General features: G+C 44.2%; 1 protein-coding gene across 6 annotated transcripts in view; it reads right to left on the minus strand.

The window, feature by feature from the left end:
* WDFY3 (WD repeat and FYVE domain containing 3) overlaps window positions 1-22,234 on the minus strand; it is a 363,148-nt gene that overhangs the window by 121,433 nt on the left and 219,481 nt on the right. For all 6 annotated transcript variants that reach the window (XM_089670537.1, XM_089670536.1, XM_089670541.1 and 3 more), the window contains 6 exons: window positions 21,711-21,942; window positions 11,668-11,828; window positions 10,577-10,688; window positions 9,728-9,918; window positions 4,392-4,544; window positions 3,232-3,305 (listed from right to left, as the gene is read on the minus strand). In XM_089670537.1, the coding sequence (XP_089526663.1) occupies window positions 3,232-3,305; window positions 4,392-4,544; window positions 9,728-9,918; window positions 10,577-10,688; window positions 11,668-11,828; window positions 21,711-21,942 (923 nt within the window). The remainder of the gene's footprint in view (window positions 1-3,231; window positions 3,306-4,391; window positions 4,545-9,727; window positions 9,919-10,576; window positions 10,689-11,667; window positions 11,829-21,710; window positions 21,943-22,234) is intronic.

The following is a 22,234-nucleotide window of genomic DNA, read 5'->3' on the forward strand; positions in this document are numbered from 1 at the left end:
TCTGTGAGCTAGAGCAGACACACAAATCTAGAGCAACAAAAGAGATTATGCAGAGGGTAGCAAATAAAATTAAATAATTTCCTGGAAGAAGAGAAGAGTATTTAATAAAATGATAAGTGAGAGATATAGATGGGGAGACAGGCCAGGAAAGTACTTAATGAGGGCTCAGAGAAAAAAAAAACAAAAACAACTAGGAACTATATATAGAAAATAAGGGATCCCAAAGGAGAATTAGTGTATTCAACTAAAGATATAGCTATCGTGTTTAAAGAATATTATAATAATCTATATAATATTATTCCCCACAATTCTAGAAATAAAGATGGGTTAGGAAAAATAGAAAAAAAGACGGACATACTTAAAAAAGGTGGGACTACCGAAAATAAGTGAAGATCATTTAAAATCTGTCGAATTAGAAAGAACGAAGGAAGAAATACAAACAGCATTAAAAAGTACAAAAGTGGGGAAAAGTCCAGGACCAGATGGATATACTGTGAGGTATTATAAAAAATATAAAGAACTATTAGTACCCAAATTGAGGACATATATGAATGCATTGGGTGGAGAGATGGCAATGAGGAAGGAATCTCTACAAGCACATGTAGTTCTCATACATAAAGAAGGTAAAGATGATACTCACTGTTCAAGTTATAGATCGATTTCCTTATTAAACACAGACACTAAACTATATGCAAAAGTTCTGGCAAACAGGTTAAAAGACCATATGCCGGAATGGATACACATAGATCAAGTAGGTTTTGTCCCAGGGAGGGAGGGTAGAGAAAATGGAATGAGATCTTTGTTTCTCATACAAAAAAGTAGGAAAGAAAAAACCCCTGTGGTGGTACTCTCGATTACTCTATTGAAAGCCTTTTCAGCTTCAGACTGGGGATATATGTTGGATACACTGGAAGTATTGGGGATGGGTCCTAGAATGAGAGAATGGATAAGGAAATTATATAGTCAACCCTCTGCAGCAATCATGGTCAACGGGGAATTATCAGAGTATTTCGGGATGCAAAACGGAACAAGACAGGGTTGTCCTCTGTCTCCACTTTTATATGTTTTGTCATTAGAATCTCTGTTAGCTACAATAAGGAATAATATAGATATAAAAGGAATCTGGATAGGAGACACAGAGCAGAAGGTGGCAGCTTATGCAGATGATATGCTGTTCTATGTGGGAAACCCAAGAATAACATTGCCAAATTTAATAAGAGCACTGAAAGAGTATGGGGAGATATCAAATTTAAAAATTAATCCAACAAAAACAGAGATTTTAAATATAAATCATCCAAATAGTGAGAAAAACATATTACAGGAGGAATTTCCCTTCGTTTGGCGAGAAAACAAGCTAAGATATTTAGAAATAAAACTAACAGTTTTCCTCAAAAAACTTGTATAAATTGAATTACATCCCATTGTTAAATGAGATTAAGGATGAACTAAGGAAATTAGGAGGGGGTACCCCATTGTGGATAGGTCGTATAAATTTGATAAAAATGATGATCGTTCCAAAAACTCTACATAAATTTCAAATGATACCAATTAAACTATCAGAGGTATATTTTAGAACAATTAAAAAAATTTTAAGATTTATTTGGAGGAATAAAAAACCGAGAATAAACTATGAAATTTTAAAGTAGAAATAAAGAGAAAGGTGGACTGGGAGAACCAGACATGAAAAGATATTATAGCTCGGTAATAATGGCAAGAATTTTTGACTGGACACAATGCAAAAGGGAAAAGCTGGGTTAAAATAGAAAATACACTAAGTAGCACCAACTTAAGTAGAATCGTATGGTTACTTCCACGATACCGAGGATTAGTAGATCGCACAAGTTTGTTCACATTAAATGTTTTAAGAGTGTGGGATGTTTTACACAAACAGATGAGATGAGAATTTAATTCATTATTAATGCCCCTAGGGTCCACAGAGTTTTTCCCCCTGGGTAAAGAAGATATCACAGGGAAGTGGATAAAGAAGGAAGATGCACAATGAAGGGATATAATGGTGGAGGAGGAAAAAGAATCACTTAAGGAACAGGAAAAAAAAGGAGAAGTTTTCACGAAAATGGATGAGTGGCGTTACTTTCAATTGAAACACTTTATAGGGAAGCATTCAAAGCCTTTAAGAATAAGAGAGGATTGGAACCCTTTTGAGCATTTGTTAGATACACGGGGAGATGGGAAACACGGAACTTCTAAAATATATAAGATTCTTACTGAAATAAACACCGATATAAGGCCTCCATTTATAGAAAAATGAGAAATGGATGTAGGAATAATACTGGATGCGGAAAAACAGAGGAAAATGTATAGAATAATTCATGGAACTGTAAATATGCAGGAGGTAGAAATGAATTAAAGTGTTTGGCAAGATGGTATATCTCACTGAGTGTGGCACATAGATTAAGTGGAGATAATTCACCCTTATATTGGCGTGGATGTGGAGGTAGAGGCACAATGTATCATATATGGTGGGAGTGTCCTAAAATCCAAGAGTATTGGGGGAAAATAGTAAGTTTGATTCAAAAAATTTCAGAGGTTGATGTATTAAAAGACCCAGAGACTTGCCTTTTTCATAGTACCAAGCTTTCAGTTAAAAAATATAAAAAATCTGGTTTATTGTATTATTTGAATGCAGCAAAGGGACTGATACCCAAGTTCTGGATGAGACAGGAGGTGCCAAAAATAAAAGATTGGGTTGACAGGGTGGATCAATTATGTAGATTGGAGGAACTTTACCATATGAATGAAGATAAGATGGAGAGTCACCATATAAGATGGAACAAATGAAATGAATTTAAAAAGTCAAAGTTAAATTACAGTTGATGGGGGACTAACATAGAACAATATGGTTTTACTCGCTTCTTCCTTTAGTGTGATTGGGATCTCCAGAAAGGAATAGGAAATTGCAGAGTTGCGGAAGGGAAGTGTTGGGGGGGGGGATGGGAGGTGCATAGGTAGGAGGGGGGGGGGGGATAAGAAGAAAAGATTAATTTTTTTTGATACTATGTTTATGTTTTTATAAAGAATATGCCTGTATAACTTGTTAATCTGAAAAATCAATAAACATTTAAACAATAAAAAAATAACAAGATGCTTTAAAAAGTATATTTAAGAGGCTAGAAGAGAGCAAATAAGAGAAACGTGGACACAGTGGTGTATGTGGCAAGTTGGAGAATGTATATAATAGTAACACCATGTATTTTGCTGCTTCAGTCCTACCTGGATTCTGTGAGAAGCTCAATAAAATGCTCAAACAGGGAAAGATGGAGCTCATATGGTGCATGGAGCCAGACCTAAGAAAGGAAAACATGTCACAAACACATAAAAAATGCACAGTGTTGAATTATCATGCACATGCAGCTTGCACTTACAAAATACAAAAGATAAATCATATACCTCAATAAATTTGTACTATAAGGGTATGTGAACACGAGTGCTCTAACAAAAACCATTTCCATGCACTCAGAGCATAGAAAAGTAAATTGCAAAGTTTACATTACAAAAGATCACCAAGTTATAATAATGCTATGGTGTTAAAAAAAAAACTACTGTAATCTGTATTTAACAGTATAAAATTAATTATAAATGGTTCATCAAAATTTAGTTTCCAGAATAAGGAAGGGTTATCTGATGTCTTTGCACCCATTGGGCAGATTTTTCACTACTTTTTGTACGATTGACACCAGAAAGAACAACCTTGATTTGTATCTTGTTTCTGGTGACCTTGAACCCTTTGCTTCTCCTATAAAAATCCTGATTTAAGCCATGTATCTGCACTTCCTGTTTGCCAGATTATTGTGATTCTCTCCAGCCAATATCTTGCTCCATTTGCTCCTGCTGCCATCTGTATCTTCACAGCCATTTTATACCGACCTTTGGCTTATTCCTTGTCTACACTTCCACTTGATCCCAATTTGCACCCATTTGTTACTGACCTTTGGCTTGTTTCTCAACTACACTTTTGCTTGATCCCAACCTACAACCACTTGTTACTGACCTTTGACTTGTTTACAGACTACGCGTCTGCTTGATCCCTATCTGCCCCATCTGCCACTGGACCACAGCTTGCTTACTTTCTGGTGGGGCCATCTTTAGGGCTGCAACCTGACACTAGCACACAGTGAAACCCATCTCCACCATCACAAGCTCTGGTGAAGACCGGTTAGTGCTTCTGTATCCAGTTGGTCAGTGTGAACCTCTCTACTGCTATAGCTACTGGTCTTCGAGCCTGACCCCTGACCATGAAACTATAGCACAATTTTTTTTGCCACAAATTGTTTCTTTGTACCATTCAATAAGTGGTGCTAGCCTTCATCCAATTGAAAAGTACAGAAAAAGTGAAACTACATCATGAATAAAGTCTCTTGCTAGCAACCTACCTCAAAGTCACATAATAAATCTTGGAAGGCTGTTGAGTTGGGGATAATTGAAGTCTCGTGACCACTGTCCACTGTCCCCACCAAGGAAAAGGTGAGATGCAAAATGTGGCTGTTGAGAAGTCCTCTTTTTTTCTTCAGCAACATTGCTAGGAGCTAACATGACAAAAAAAAAAAAAAAAAAAAAAAAAAAAAAAAAAAAGGAAAAAAGGAACCTTCTAAGTATGGATCTTATATATCTCTACATACATACAGTACATACACACATACCTATATATGTGTTTACTGGGCAGGAGGGATGAATGTGCTATATATATATTAGGTACATTTATACAATTTGGATTACATGTTTATTGAAAAGAAGGGATCAATGTGCTGTAATGTCCTTTGAAAAAAAAAATACAAAATACATTTGCCACAACTCCACCCACCCACTTCATATAAAGCATCTATGATCCATAATAATAAAAGTAGACTACACTGTCAGGAGTGTGAGAAATTGCACTAAATGGGGAAAAAGGAAAAAGTACAAAGTAAGTATTCGGGTAAATATTCGGATACATGAGCTTGGATGTGCAGCAGTATGACCACAGTGAAAAAAAACACTGTTTAATGTCACTTTTAGAGGTAAAAACTAAAACCTCAAACTAAAAGGATGGACATTATCAAGTAGGGTAAAACTATATGAAATACTGACGTAAATAAAGAAAAGTAAAATAATATACAGGACACAGGGTTTATGAGTGCATAACGTGCAGGGCTCGGGGTTTGCAGTGCCTTGAAAAAGTATTCATACCCCTTGAAATTTTCCACATTTTGTCATGTTACAACCAAAAATGGAAATGTATTTTATTGGGATTTTATGTGATAGACCAACACAAAGTGGCACATAATTGTGAAGTGGAAGGAAAATGATAAATGGTCTAGTGAAACCAATTGCCTTCAGAAGTCACCTAATTAGTAAATAGAATTAACCTGTGTGTAATTTAATCTCAGTATAAATACAGCTGTTCTGTGAAGCCCTCAGAGGGTTGTTAGAGAACATTAGTGAACAAACATCATGAAGGCCAAGGAAAACACCAGACAGGTCAGGGATAAAGTTGTGAAGTTTAAAGCAGGATTATAAAAAAAAAAATATCCCAAGCTTTGAACATCTCACAGAGCACTGTTAAATCCATCATCCGAAAATGGAAAGACTATGGCACAACTGCAAACCTACCAAGGCATGGCCATCCACCTAAACTGACAGACCGAGCAAGGAGAGCATTAATCAGAGAAGCAACCAATAGGCTCCTGGTAACTCTGGAGGAGCTGCAGAGATCTACAGCTCAGGAGGGAGAATCTGTCCACAGGACAACTACTAATCATGCCCTCCACAAATCTGTCCTTTATGAAAGAGAAGCAAGAAGAAAGCCATTGTTGAAAGAAAGCCATAAGAAGTCCCGTTTGCAGTTTGCGAGAAGCCATGTGGGGGACAAAGCAAACATGTGGACGAAGGTGCTCTGGTCAGATGAGACCAAATTTTAACTTTTTGGCCTAAATGAAAAACGCTATGTGTGGCAGAAAACGAACCCCGCACATCTCTCTGAACACACCATCCCTACCATGAAACATGGTGGTGGCAGCATCATGTTGTGGGGATGCATTTCTTCAGCAGAAACAGGGAAGCTGGTCAGAGTTGATGCCAAATACAGGGCAATCTTAGAAGAAAACCTGTTAAGAGTCTGCAAAAGACTTGAGACTGGGGCGCAGGTTCACCTTCCAGCAGGACAACGACCCTAAACATACAGCCAGAGCTACAATGGAATGGTTTAGCATATTCATGTGTTCGAATGGCCCAGTCAAAAGTCCAGACCTACATCCAATGTAGAATCTGTGGCAAGGACTTTAAAATTTCTGTTCACAGACACTCTTCATCCAATCTGACAGAGCTTGAACTATTTTACAAAGAAGAATGGGCAAAAATGTCCCTCTCTGCAAAGCTGATAGCGACATACTGAAAAAAACTTGCAGCTGTAATTGCAGCAAAAAGTGGTTCTACAACGTATTGACTCAGGGGGGCTGAATACAAATGCAAGCCACAGATATTTATTTGTAAAAAAATTTTAAAAACCAGTTATTTTCCTTCCACTTCACAATTATGTGCCACTTCGTGTTGGTCTATCATATAAAATCCCAATAAAATACATTTACCTTATTGGTTGTAACATAACAAAATGTGGAAAATTTCAAAGGGGTATGTGTGTATCCAAGCATGCACTGCCCCAATAACACGCTATTAGTCACAAAAAATAGAATTTAGATATTTATCATGTGCCACAGTAATGGATGTGGGGGAATAATTGCTAGCATGAAAGGAAAAGGATATTAAGTAGATATATGATGTCAGTTGACTTTTGAATTTACATAGGAACTTGATGTTTTGTGAAAACAGATATATAATGAACGTATTGTATAAAATGATAAAGGGGTACCCTTGTGTTTAATGTTTTGAACCATTTAATAATTTATTGACTGAATTCAAATCAGTAGAGTGTGTGTGTGTATCACAGTTTACTAATAGATTTCACAGAGCGGCAATATAAACATCAATCCTCCTTTTCTGTGAAAATTAAAATGAAGTCTATAACTTGTCTTTTTCGGACAAGAGTATGTAGTTTATTTCAGTGCATAATGAGAACATATAGCTTTTATTAAAAGTCCAATTTTGTTTATGCTACCTAACGTCACTAAGCAAATATCTCTGTGACATATTGAGTGAACCCAATTAACCTTAATAGGAATAACCTTGAAACACCCATATCTTCCAAGGGACACTTTCATCCATAGTTTGTTAAATGAAAATTTCCATCATACAAGCACAGACTGCAAATCACAAAGCTTGTCAAAATATATGATGAATGTGTGTTGCCTTGAGCATAATACTACCTGATGTAGGATGCAAATCTTGCATTTCTTAATGAATATTTATTCACCTTACTAAGCCGTTTATCTAGCTGAATCATATCTAGTCATTTACCTCCTGGTAAGGGAGGAACATTTGCTACATATTGAACTCAATGTAAAATGCTGATAATTTACTTTAGTCAGAGTTGTTTTATTGTTTCTGTGTGACAAATGAATCTGTACTCATCTATCAAAAAATCTAATTTTTGTGTCATTCTTACATGTCTATTTAAACATCTGATAGATGTGTCCTAATAACCTTGTAGATGAGAACAGCAAAGCAGTGAAGCAAAAAGGTAAATATAGGCTGCTGGTAGGGTCGCCATCAAAGTGAGCCTGTTGCTTTGTCCTGCATAGACAAAGCACAGGTTCACTTTAAAATAAGCAAATTTAATTATTTTAGTTTGCTAAATGTAATCTTTACTATTTAAAAGCGTACAGAGCCTAATTCAACAGCAAGGCGTACCCTTGAAATGAAAAAGATTAGTGGAAATGAATGAAGAGCCACATTTAGAAACCATACATCCCTAGACATACCTAAAAAATGAAACCGTTTACTACAGATCCTGCCTATTGTGTCATGTGATTACTTCAGTAAAAGCTAACACTAGGATGTGATCACAGCCTGCTTTACATGCAGGGCTGCTTTTCAGATGTACAGACCACCAACCAAGAGAAAGGAGAAATGGGTTTATTTTCCTGAACTATAAAAAAAAATCCTTTCCTCATACAGTTCTTGTGTAAAATATAGTTATAAACATCCAGAGTTGGGACAGGATAGGAAAACAAAATAAGTAAAATGCTATTACTGGCCCACGAGTACCATTATGGTACAGCCCTAAATAATAGTGCCTACTAAACCTTCTTCCAAACTCACATTCTTTTACTGGATTGCTTCTCCTACAATGTGAAAAGTATCTCTGAAAGCGCAAGTGGTTATACTTCTATCTATCGGTATTGCCCAAAGCTGTGGTCTCTGTCGTGAACAACAGTTAAAAGCGTTCCTGTGAGCATAAGGAGAAAGTGACCACTAAGGAGTGCAGACATTTTACGGTTACGATCAGATTATCCAGGTCAGGTTGATTTTCACAGGTGCCCTTCACTTGACTGAAGAAAGTTGCACAGGATTACTGGTGTGGTAAGTTTGCCTCTGCATTTTACTAAAGGTTATTAATTGAACAGCAATCATATTATGTAAAGCAAACATTACCAGTCTTAAAGTGGTCCTTTATTCTAGGGAAAAAAAAAATGAAAAGTCAACAGCTACAAATTCTGTAGCGGCTGACTTTTAATTAAAGGATACTTACCTGTCCAGGGATCCAGCGCTGTCCTCAACCAAACTGATTCTTCGCCGGTCTTCGGCTTCCCAGCACTGACATCTTTAGTGTGGGAAGCCGACTGACAGCTTTTGGCTTCACAGCCTGCATCCTACTATATATGCGTGAGCCGTGCTGCGTGAATGGTCCCGCAGTCTTCTAGGACCTGTGGCATGTCCCAAAAGGCTGCAGGTAAAGAGAGGGGATAAGAGGTTGCAGCGGATACCTATGAAACTAGGTACCTGCTCGCCCCCCCCCAAAAAAAAATAAATTATATGCCAAATATAATGGTGGTGGTGATGGTTGTGGGGGGTGTTGTGGTTTTGGAATTAAAACGATACTTCCCCATTTGGGAGAACTTCTGCTTTAAAAAAAAAAAAAAAACCAGACCATTTTAAAACAACCACAAACACAAAGCTTGCAACATATTTTAAGATGGGAAGATATCTGACCATGGTATTCTCCTAGTAGTTTCCAAGTGTTTCCCCCTTTTTTGCATAAGCCTGTATATATAGTGCATTCTAAAAAAAACTGGGATAAAGACCATCTATTTCCTGAGTTTTTTCCTGAACATTTTATAGCAGGATGTATAAGCAACACATGAATGTACTAGATTTCACACCTTCACTATTAGAATGTATCTAAAAAAAAAAAATATCTCTCTTTCCACTGCTAAAACTGTCAGATAATCATGGTTGTACATGAGGGTACATATGAGTGGTTAAAAATGATGACCCATAAAAGGGTGAGAGGAATGTCGGATTCTAGATTTTTATGTATGTGGCAACCATCAAAGAACCATTGTAGCACTGCAATGTTATTGATTTACAAAAATGCCATACAGGCTACAGGTAAGTAAGAAACATTAGGTTTCTTTCTCAAAACATCCAGCGCAACCAAGCAGATTCAATCTTTCATTCCCAATGGATTATTTTTAATGTAAGAATAAATATGACTGAAGAAGCACAGTAAGGTCCGATTTGAGATATATGCATATTTTTTGAAGGATTTATGTTTTGTTTGCATAAACATGTTATGTTGCTTTATTTCAGTATTTAAAATGTTATTTTGGCACACCTGGTAACCTTTAATCCTTTCCATCTCCTTACTGGCAAGTGGGTTGCTTTTTACCACGCACACAAGAGCCTTGACTGCTGCATAGAGTCCTTCAACATCAGATGCCATTGCTACTAGTCCAAGAATGGCAGCTGCTCCTCCTATGTATTGCAAGGTTGTAGCTACAGGTTTTGGGACAAATGTTCTCACTCCTAAAACACATAAAACAAATTAATTTATATACTTTTAGAAATTACACCACTGCAGATTAAAACACATCTTCTGATCTTCAGATTCCTAGCTGCCAGTACTAATTCCCAAAGTGGGCTCATCACTTCCACAACTGTCCCAAAAAAATGTACAGTTGAAAAGTGCATATGTATCGTGAACTTCTTTCCGTATCAGGCTGCCTGTCAGAATGACTGATGAAGAGAGAATTCCTGAAACACCTTGTTTGCGGATTTATAATGCATACACAAGTTATGATAAAGCAACATGCCTATTTCATTTAGTAAATTAATGTGAATGGTTTGTATATTATGTGAGTATGTGATTTGTTTTCTGAAAACTTGCACTTAGCTTCTGCTACAGAATGTATTGTACACTTAAACAGGATCACAAAATTCCTACAGTCATTGTGAAAAATGAAAGCCAATTCAATGCGTTACACAATTTGGAATAAAGCTTTTCTATAGACAAGCAAAGCTTATTTTGGAAAAAAGAGAAATACGACCTATGGCAACTATTCAAACCAGAATCCGAAAGTAGTAAATGGTAGTACAGCCAATACCCTCATTTTTCTTTCCCTTCACTTTTATACACTACCCGGAACTGATAACTACACCACTATAATATAAACATTATGTTTACCTAGGTAACCAATGAGTGCTGCTCCTATGGTCCGAGCTGGTCCATTCAAGTGTCCAGCTGAATTGTGTAGCAGTTTCACTGGGGTGGCATTTTCATGAGATGATATTGCCAGCTACATATAACAAATAAAACATTATATTGATTATATTCAAATGTACAGACTAAATAACACAAGAAACTGTATTAAAGGTGACCAATAGCTGTCATTACTGACCTTTCAGTCTGAAATGACTAAATCCCTAGCCATCCTACAGTTTCAGTAACTTCACTCTGACATTCTTTATTTGCAGCAATGTTCTGAGTCTCTAAAAGTACTAAAGCTAACCAACTAACACTTTCAGAGAAAGAAACATACGCAAGGGTAAACCCTGGTATTTATCTCTGATTAGGTTTTTTTAAGATTCAAATCTTAATACTAATTTAAAGAGTCCCCTACCTACAGGCATACCACTTTATACAGTATGTATTACATATCTGCCATTTGTAAAAAAAAAACAAAAAAACAAAACAAAACAAAAACCAGCAAGCCATAATTCTAAAGTGTTGTTGTGATCTGCCCCGCATAAGGGTCAAGGAATTTCTCCTGTCTGCACTGCTGCCACGGACTGTGTTGTTTTGTTTGGTACACAATCACGTCATCGGTTTTACCTTGCTTGTTCTTTTCTAGAAAGTTAACATTGTCAAAAGGTGTCCTCTATTTCTGAAAAGTCTAATTTGAGAGTCTGTGCAGGATACCCAAAAGTCAGTTCGGTGTAACAGTTATACTAGTTACATGTAAACCAAGCAACTTGTGTATTATGCAGATCATGCTACTGCATACTCAAAAAAATAAAACTTAGATAATACTATATCAAAACAGCAAAAACAAAAAAAAAACTTTGAAAAACAAATTCTTTATAACACAATTCAAAGGTCAAGCCTAACGTTTACAAAACTGTACACAAGAACAAATTATCTTGCAAGATGCTAAAATACAAATCTGCAGACTGCTCAGAAATAAGTTAAAATGGCAGTTTTAGAAACAAAATTGCCAAAAAATGGGTGGTAAACAATAAATATCCCAATGCATATATTGGTATATACAAACTTACCTGTTTTGCAATTGCTTTGCTATCCAATTTGTTATACACTTTTCTTATTCTTGCCACTGTTAAAGATGATACAGAAAGTGCATAGAGTCCAAATGATACTTTTTCTTCTGGTACCAGTGACACCAAAGATGGGGTACCAGATTCTGACTTGGAATCTTTACCTGTAAGATAAAACCACCTTGACTCATCATCTGTTACATCTTCTTTATCAAGGCTTAGTATAAGCCAGTTTGCAAAATATTGGACTTCCAATCTCAGAACTACTGGCTATAGGCTATAATTGACATTTCTTTCCTCCAGTTTTGATGTCCTAATCTAACAGTAATTGCACCGTTTTTTTTTTCTTATTCCAGAAGCACGGTTTTATTTTTTGGCGGCTTTCAACTGTATGTAAAAAAACATTATTTCTTGGTAACCCCGATGTTCTTTCTCATCTCCTGGATTCCTTTCTGAGAGACCAGTGGTCACACCTGAATATTACTGCTAAACATTGCTTCAAGTATCTTAATAGGCAATCTAAATCTGATTCAGATACCCTCCGTATGTGGATTTATCTACAAGTTAGACACTTTTTAAATAATCCCTCCTAGTAGGAAACATTTTCCATTCAAAGCTGTGCCTTTAAGGGATCCCACAGCAAAACCTTATATCTACCAAGTATGCGTAAATGTCTGATCATATTCCTGCAAACTTGAGATTGTCATGTGGGAAACAGAGCTGGGATTACGTCTACCAGAGAAGGACTGGGAGCAAATTCACAATACCATACACAAGGTCTCCCTAAACTTCAATATCCAGGAAAATAGTTACAATCTCTGTACCCGCTGGTACAGGACACCATTACTTCTACATATATTTTATCCTTCCATGTCAAATCATTGCCAGCCCTGTTTAGTAGGGGGGAGGATATTTTGCTCCATGTTTGTTGACTCTGCCCCCTTCTCCAACCATACTGAGAGTGAGTACACCATATGAACATGGAGGCAACCACTTTCAAACTTGATTTCTCCCTTGCCCAATATTTTTTTTGTACCATTCAACACTACCAAAACAGGCACTATCTGAAATTGCTTGTGATGCATATGGTTAGGGCAGCTAGAATGTGCAACAGTCAGTTCCATCTATGAAAGAGCAGTTCGTAAGACTGGACAGCGACTTAGAAATAGAGGAGCTGATTTATACAGTTGCAAGAAAAAGTATGTGAACCCCTTGGGATTACGTGGAGTTTTGCATGAATTGGGCATAAAATGTGCTCTGAACGTCATCTAAGTCACAACAATAGAAGAACACAGTCTGCTGAACATAATACTACACAAACATTAGATGTTGCCATGGTTTAATTGCACATAACATGTAAACATTCACAGTGCAGGGAGGAAAAAGTATGTGAGCCCTAGCTTAATGACTTCTCCCAGAGCTAATTGGAGCCAGGAGTGAGCCAACCTTGACTCCAATCAGTGTGATGATATTGGATGTGTTGCTGACAGCTGTCCTGCCCTTAAAAAACACACACCTGTTTTGGGTTTACTGGTTTCAAGAAGCACTGTCTAATGTGAACCATGCCTCGCAGAAAAGAGCTCTCAGAAGACCTACGATCAAGAATTGTTGACTTGTATGAAGCTGGAAAGGGTTACAAAAGTATCCCCACAAGCCTTGATGTTCATGTGTCCACAGTAAGACAGACTGTCTACAAATGGAGAAAGTTTAGCACTGTTTCTACTCTCCCTAGGCGTGGTCGTCCTGAAAAAATGACTGCAAGAGCACAGCGCAGAATGCTGCATGAGGTAAAGAAGAATCCCAGAGTGTCAGCTAAAGACCTACAGAAATCTCTGGCACATGCTAACATTTTTGTTGACACATCTACAACAAGGAAAACATTAAACAAGAATGGAGTACATGGGAGGACACCACAGAGGAAGCCATTGCTGTCCAAAAAGAATATTGCAGCACGTCTGAAGTTTGCAAAAGAGCACCTGGATATTCCACAGCACTACTGGCAAAATATACTGTGGACAGATGAAACCAAGGTTGAGTTGTTTGGGAAGAACACACAACACTATGTGTGGAGAAAAAAAGGCACAGCACACCAACATCAAAACCTCATCCCCACTGTAAAACATGGCGGAGGGAGCATCATGGTTTGGGGCTGCTTTGCTGCCTCAGGGCCTGGACGGATCGTTATTGATGGGAAAATGAATTCCAGAGTTTATCAAGACATTTTGCAGAAAAACGTACGACCATCTGTCCGCCAACTGAAGCTCCGCAGAGGATGGGTGATGCAACAGGACAATGACCCAAAGCATACAAGTAATTCAACAAAACAATGGCTGCAGCAGCACAGAATACGCCTTCTGGAGTGGCCCAGTCAGAGTCCTGACCTCAACCCGATTGAAATGCTGTGGCATGACCTTAAGAGAGTGATTCACACCAGACATCCCAAGAATATTGCTACACTGAAACAGTTTTGTGAAGAGGAGTGGTCCAAAATGACTCCAGATCGTTGTGCAGGTCTGATCTGCAACTACAGGAAACGTTTGGTTGAGGGTATTGCTGCCAAAGGAGGGTCAACCAGTTATTAAGTCCAAAGGTTCACATACTTTTTCCTCCCTGCACTGCGAATGCTTACATGTTATGTGCAATTAAACCATGGCAACATCTAATGTTTGTGTAGTATTATGTTCAGCAGACTGCGTTCTTCTATTGTTGTGACTTAAATGACGTTCAGAGCACATTTTATGCCCAATTCATGAAAAACTCCACGTAATCCCAAGGGGTTCACATACTTTTTCTTGCAACTGTACATAGATTTGTAGACTTTAGCAAAACATGAAGATAATGGATTCATTTAAGTTAACCCAGACTTATACTAACATTATGTCATTATGTCCAGTTGAGAGCGATAATATTCACCACTTTGGATTTTGGAGGGAGGAGGGACCTCCATCTGAGCACAAATGTGAGGCACTGATGGGCAGGCTCCTATGATGGGCAGGCTCCTATTCTCTCCCATCTCAGCCCCCAACCCCCCCCCCCCCTGCTTTTTTGCGTGTGCGCGACGTTCCCCTGTCTGCACCAGTGGAAGTGATATTGTAACCTGTCTTTTGGTCATAACGCTTTTAACAATGTTCAAAAAAATTGTTGCTGGTAATAGAAAAAAAAAAAAACACTCATTTTTGTGTGGGTCCTTAAACCTTTCCCTGCTCAATTTTACACTTGTTATCAAACTGTGTAGGAGAGCTTCAACAGTTATTTATTTATTGTAGATGACTTCTGTTGTTGCAATAAAAGAAAAATCAGCAAGCATAAAGGCTAATGCACATGGGTGTAAAAACACTGCACTCAGGCACATACAGTGTATAGTTTGTTTGTTTTTTTTAAAGGTAAGGTTTTATAGGTTGCTTTGACAATTAGCCTTGCTTAAGAATGGCCAACTCTGCATTGCATAAATACTACTGGGGTCATAACAATGAAGAGTGGAATTTATAAAAGCAAAATATCTTGCAGGAAGTACTCCATCTTAACACATTATCACAGTGTTTGCAACCTTAATGTCAGGAATGGACTGGCCAGCAATAGTGGGACTCAGCTGCCTTATGAGCTGCAGTACCAGGGCTGGCCAGCGGGTGCTCCCAGCAATCAGAGACTCAACCTTGCAGTCAGTCAAACACCTGGAACTAATTATACTGGTGTATTTAAGGGACATTCAGACCTGCAGACTCTGCCTTGGTGTTGTGTTTCTCTTGGGCCCTGTATCCTGTCCCTGCTCTCTGTTCCTGTCTGATTCTCTGCTGACCCTGCTCTGATCCCTGGCTTGTCTGACCATTCTCCTCTGCCTGAGCCTTTGTACCACGCTGCCCGCTACCTGCTGAACCTGGCCTGTGACCCCGACCATTCGCCGCTTGCTCCCCCTGTACCTACCTGCCCGACTGATATTGACCCGGCCTGCCTGACGACGCTTGCATTGTATGTACTGTTATCTGTGGGTGGTTGGTTTGGTTTGTTTGCACTGTGTTAGGTTTTAGTATTGCACTGCGTTTATGTTTGTATGGTTAGTGTTAATAAATTACATTGTTTATAACATATCTGAAGTCTGCATTTCCCTGCGTCAGTCACACACCTCTGGTCATACCCGGGAGCCCTGACATTACACCAAGGCCAATCCTGACCAGAAGTGGTTGCACAGGGAAGCCATCTTGGTTTGTTGATGGGAAGGATGGATCTTGATGAGGATGAGTATTTATATCTGCTAGTGTTTGATGACAGGGAGTATGCTTATCAAACTCTGAAGGAGTATACCCGGGATGAACTGCTAGAATGTATACGGCTCGCTCGTGTTCTAGTAGATCAGGGCACAGAGTTCTCTGAGGTGCAGCCTTTGATTGAGGTTTGTGCTGAGTTGGTTTCATCTGGTACCCCCGAATGCAGGGATGAATTTTTGCCACCATTTAGTGCAGACCAAATAGAGTCCCTGGTGTGGTTATTAGAGGATGATGTGGGTTACTTTCTGGAGCGTTATTCCACATGTTCACCACAGACACTAAGAGATTGTATAAACGCAGTGCAGTCTTTGGTCAGACAGGCTTTGTGTAAGCTCAGCTTTGTTCAACCCATACTGCAGACATGGACAGATTTGTTGCACCCAGCGTCAGTCAGCTTACAAAGACCCAGTCCTGCTTCTAATCTATTTCCTCAAAGCTCTATTCCTGCATTCCCAACAGCTCCTCCTGCCCTGCTATCTACCGCATGTCAGTACCCTGTTCCCACTCGCTGCACCTATCCTGCCTTTAACCCTGTAAAAAAGCCCTCTGTAGCAACTGCTCCCTCTCCTGTTCCATCCTCCAGTTCTTCTCTGTCTCCAGCTGCTCCATTCGTTTGCAGACTTGCGTTTACTTGCAGTGCTCCAGTAGTTAAAACCAGAAAAAAGCGAAAATTCTTTCCAACCAATACCATCCTACCAGTATCCAAACCGGTGAACCTGCCTTCCGTGGTTCAGCCTGAAGCCTCTACTCAGCCTGAATCCTCTACTCAGCCTGATGCCTGTACGCGGCCTGATGCCTCTACTCGGCCTGATGCCTCTACTCGGCCTGATGCCTCTACTCGGCCTGATGCCTCTACTCGGCCTGATGCCTCTACTCGGCCTGAAGCCTCTACTCGGCCTGAAGCCTCTACTCGGCCTGAAGCCTCTACTCAGCCGGACGCCGGCATTCAGCCTGATGCCTCTACCCAGCATGATGAACTGATCCAGCCTGACGATCCTATTAGGCCAGTTGACTCGATGCCCGCTGTTGATCCAGATGATCCGGTACCTGATCCGGTGCCCGCTGTCGTGCCAATTGACTCAGAGCCCGCTGTCGTACCTGGTGACTTGGTGCCCACTGCCTTGCCAGATGACGCGGAGCCCGCTGGCAAGCCAAATGACCTGATGCCTGGTGACCCAGTGCCCGCTGTCATACCTGGTGACCCGATGCCCGCTGTCGAGCCAGACGATCCAATGCCTGGTGACCCGGTGCCCACTGCCTTGCCAGATGACGCGGTGCCCGCTGGCAAGCCAAATGACCTGATGCCTGGTGACCCAGTGCCCGCTGTCATACCTGGTGACCCGATGCCCGCTGTCGAGCCAGACGATCCAATGCCTGGTGACCCGGTGCCCACTGCCTTGCCAGATGACGCGGTGCCCGCTGGCAAGCCAAATGACCTGATGCCTGGTGACCCAGTGCCCGCTGTCATACCTGGTGACCCGATGCCCGCTGTCGAGCCAGACAATCCGGTACCTGATGACCCGGTGCCCACTGTCATACCAGTTGACTCGGAGCCCACTGCCTTGCCAGATGACGCGGTGCCCGCTGTCGAGCCAAATGACCTGATGCCTGGTGACCCGATGCCCGCTGTCCAGCCAGACGATCCAATGTCTGACCCAGTGCCAGCGGTCATGCCAGTTGACTCGGAGCCCACTGTCGTGCCTGGTGATTCGGTGCCCGCCGCTTCGCCTGGGGGCCTGAGACCTGTCGCTCCGCCTGGGGGTTCGGCGCCCGCCGCTCCGCCTGGGGGTCCGGCGCCCGCAGCCCCGCCTGGGGGCCCGGCGCCCGCCGCCCCACCTGGGGGCCCGAGACCTGTCGCTCCGCCTGAGGGCCCGAGACCTGTCGCTCCGCCTGGGGGTCCGGCGCCCGCCGCTCCGCCTGGGGGCCCGAGACCTGTCGCTCCGCCTGGGGGTCCGGCGCCCGCCGCTCCGCCTGAGGGCCCGAGACCTGTCGCTCCGCCTGAGGGCCCGAGACCTGACGCTCCGCCTGGGGGTCCGGCGCCCGCCACTCCGCCTGAGGGCCCGAGACCTGTCGCTCCGCCTGGGGGTCCGGCGCCCGCCACTCCGCCTGAGGGCCCGAGACCTGTCGCTCCGCCTGGGGGTCCGAGACCTGACGCTCCGCCTGGGGGTCCGGCGCCCGCCACTCCGCCTGAGGGCCCGAGACCTGTCGCTCCGCCTGGGGGTCCGGCGCCCGCCGCTCCGCCTGGGGGCCCGAGACCTGTCGCTCCGCCTGGGGGCCCGAGACCTGTCGCTCCGCCTGGGGGCCCGAGACCTGTCGCTCCGCCTGGGGGTCCGGCGCCCGCCGCTCCGCCTGGGGGCCCGAGACCTGTCGCTCCGCCTGGGGGCCCGAGACCTGTCGCTCCGCCTGAGGGCCCGAGACCTGTCGCTCCGCCTGGGGGTCCGGCGCCCGCCGCTCCGCCTGAGGGCCCGAGACCTGTCGCTCCGCCTGGGGGCCCGAGACCTGTCGCTCCGCCTGGGGGTCCGGCGCCCGCTGCTCCGCCTGGGGGTCCGGCGCCCGCCGCTCCGCCTGAGGGCCCGAGACCTGTCGCTCCGCCTGGGGGTCTGGCGCCCGCCGCTCCGCCTGAGGGCCCGAGACCTGTCGCTCCGCCTGGGGGTCCGAGACCTGACGCTCCGCCTGGGGGTCCGGCGCCCGCCACTCCGCCTGAGGGCCCGAGACCTGTCGCTCCGCCTGGGGGTCCGGCGCCCGCCGCTCCGCCTGGGGGCCCGAGACCTGACGCTCCGCCTGGGGGTCCGGCGCCCGCCACTCCGCCTGAGGGCCCGAGACCTGTCGCTCCGCCTGGGGGTCCGGCGCCCGCCGCTCCGCCTGGGGGCCCGAGACCTGTCGCTCCGCCTGGGGGCCCGGAGACCTGTCGCTCCGCCTGGGGGTCCGGAGACCTGTCGCTCCGCCTGGGGGCCCGAGACCTGTCGCTCCGCCTGGGGGCCCGAGACCTGTCGCTCCGCCTGAGGGCCCGAGACCTGTCGCTCCGCCTGAGGGCCCGAGACCTGTCGCTCCGCCTGGGGGTCCGGCGCCCGCCGCTCCGCCTGAGGGCCCGAGACCTGGCGCTCCGCCTGGGGGTCCGGCGCCCGCCGCTCCGCCTGAGGGCCCGAGACCTGCCGCTCCGCCTGAGGGCCCGAGACCTGTCGCTCCGCCTGGGGGCCCGAGACCTGTCGCTCCGCCTGGGGGTCCGGCGCCCGCTGCTCCGCCTGGGGGTCCGGCGCCCGCCGCTCCGCCTGAGGGCCCGAGACCTGTCGCTCCGCCTGAGGGCCCGAGACCTGTCGCTCCGCCTGAGGGCCCGAGACCTGTCGCTCCGCCTGAGGGCCCGAGACCTGTCGCTCCGCCTGAGGGCCCGAGACCTGTCGCTCCGCCTGGGGGTCTGGCGCCCGCCGCTCCGCCTGAGGGCCCGAGACCTGTCGCTCCGCCTGGGGGCCCGAGACCCGTCGCTCCGCCTGGGGGCCCGAGACCCGTCGCCCCTCCTGGGGGCCCGGCGCCCCTCCTGGGGGCCCGGCGCCCGCCGCTCTGCCTGAGGGCCCGAGACCTGTCGCTCCGCCCGGAGTCCAGCCCGATGTGCCTCTGCCCGGAGTCCAGCCCGATGTGCCTCTGCCCGGAGTCCAGCCCGGTGTGCCTCTGCCCGATGTGCCTCTGCCCGGAGTCCAGCCCGATGTGCCTCTGCCCGGAGTCCAGCCCGATGTGCCTCTGCCCGGAGTCCAGCCCGATGTGCCTCTGCCCGGAGTCCAGCCCGATGTGCCTCTGCCCGGAGTCCAGCCCGATGTGCCTCTGCCCGGAGTCCAGCCCGATGTGCCTCTGCCCGGAGTCCAGCCCGATGTGCCTCTGCCCGGAGTCCAGCCCGATGTGCCTCTGCCCGGAGTCCAGCCCGATGTGCCTCTGCCCGGAGTCCAGCCCGATGTGCCTCTGCCCGGAGTCCAGCCCGATGTGCCTCTGCCCGGAGTGCCGCTGCCCAGAGTCCTGCCCGGTGTGCCAGTCTTTGATATCCCGCCAGTTACCAGACCCGGGCGGTGGAACATTTTGCCCAGCTAGGACTGTTTGGAGCGTCCTGAGGCCGCTCCTTGAGGGGGGGGGTACTGTCAGGAATGGACTGGCCAGCAATAGTGGGACTCAGCTGCCTTATGAGCTGCAGTACCAGGGCTGGCCAGCGGGTGCTCCCAGCAATCAGAGACTCAACCTTGCAGCCAGTCAAACACCTGGAACTAATTATACTGGTGTATTTAAGGGACATTCAGACCTGCAGACTCTGCCTTGGTGTTGTGTTTCTCTTGGGCCCTGTATCCTGTTCCTGCTCTCTGTTCCTGTCTGATTCTCTGCTGACTCTGCTCTGATCCCTGGCTTGTCTGACCATTCTCCTCTGCCTGACCCTCTGTACCACGCTGCCCGCTACCTGCTGAACCTGGCCTGTGACCCCGACCATTCTCCGCTTGCTCCCCCTGTACCTACCTGCCCGACTGATATTGACCCGGCCTGCCTGACGACGCTTGCATTGTATGTACTGTTATCTGTGGGTGGTTGGTTTGGTTTGTTTGCACTGTGTTAGGTTTTAGTATTGCACTGCGTTTATGTTTGTATGGTTAGTGTTAATAAATTACATTGTTTATAACATATCTGAAGTCTGCGTTTCCCTGCGTCAGTCACACACCTCTGGTCATACCCGGGAGCCCTGACACCTAAGTCTGAAATCTTTAACACCTTCACGCCGGTGCCCCCTGGCCCTTTAAGGGTTTCATAAGCCGGGAGGCGGGGTTTAGGGTCATGTGACCACCGTGACGCCATCACATGAACGGGAAAGGTCCCGATCGAAAGAGGAGATTGGGACCTTTCCGTGACTACCGGACATATGTGCTGGGAGTGCGCAGGGCGCGCGCTCTCAGCACATATGTTCTTTTTTAATAGAACGCAAATGTGCGGCCGCTCTGCGTCTAGGCCCAGACGCCAGGAGGCCGCACATTTGCATTCGGCCGGCATGAAGATGTTAAGCAAAACTTTACCATAAAAAGGGAAAGTACCACTTACTCTCCCCCCCCCTTCTTTTTGATTTTTTTTTGGGAGGGAGGGGATTTAACAGGTATCCACTCCCACTTCCAGTTGATTCGCCTAGGTTCTCCCCACTCCCTGCCTACAACCTTCTGGGACACATCATGTCTGATGAAGAACCAGCCCAAGTGAGGAGGATTCCCTGAACAGGTATTATTAAAAGTCACCAGCTACAGTATTTTTAGTTGCTGACTTTAATTTTTTTTTCCAGAGTGAAGAACCTCTTTAGGATTTTAAGAAAAGGGTTTTTGTTGATAGTTACTACAGTTTGATTGCATTTTAAAAGTGAGTACAGCTTTGCATTTCTTTTTTTTACTAAGCTACACAATGGAGCGCTACTCTTCTAGTAAACCAATCCCACTGTATTTGTACAATTTACAAAGTTTTCAATATTGCTCTCTCCCTATATCCCCCCAACTCAGCCATAAATACGTTACCTCCCATGCACAAACACTAGCATGGACAGAATTCTGTCATAAATATAGCTATATATCAAGATGGCAAGATCGTTACATCAACAAAATAAAAAAGCAAAATACTACATAAAAAGGCACACGCAAATTCATCCCTACACCACTAATTGTAACATGTAAAATATTTGTTAATAGGGGCACATATACATAACTATACAAACATGTACTTCACAAAATATAAATAAGTGAGAGCAATGCATTTTTAATCAGAATTTATTCAAACACTTACATGGAGAGCAAACTGCCTGAAAGCTTCCAACATAATTTGGTCCCAGTTCATATATAACACCAACACTTGCAGCCGTCAAGACCTCCTCCAAAAAGTGAGTTGGTCCAAGGCGCCACACCAGTGAGGAAAGCTGCCGCTGAGCTGGTGGAGTGCCAATGTAAGTATAAACCGTGCTGACCACTGGTGGGTTGACTGAGCCAGATCCCCCTGGGGTGCTATGTACATAGTGTAGCTGTATTGATACAAATAAGAAACACATTTAAACTGTCGGATTGGGTTCTATTAAAATATATACAAAATGCAATATTCTTCAGGAAAAAAGTAGACGCAAAACATTTAGGACACACTGCATTTGTAATGACTTGTCTGTAACAACTATAGACAGAGCTAAAAATCTCACTGTTCTAGCAAATAGAACTTGGTATTGGAAAGTGTTTCCGATTTCATTTAGCAATTAACCATCACTAATACAAAACAATTTTAAGTATAAATACCATAATAATTGAGCCTAATATATCTTATTT

The sequence above is a fragment of the Staurois parvus genome, unplaced genomic scaffold, assembly GCF_062004578.1.
Source record: "Staurois parvus isolate SC_StPar_1 unplaced genomic scaffold, SC_StPar_1.0 ptg000091l, whole genome shotgun sequence".
In the NCBI taxonomy this organism is placed as follows: Eukaryota; Metazoa; Chordata; class Amphibia; order Anura; family Ranidae; genus Staurois; species Staurois parvus.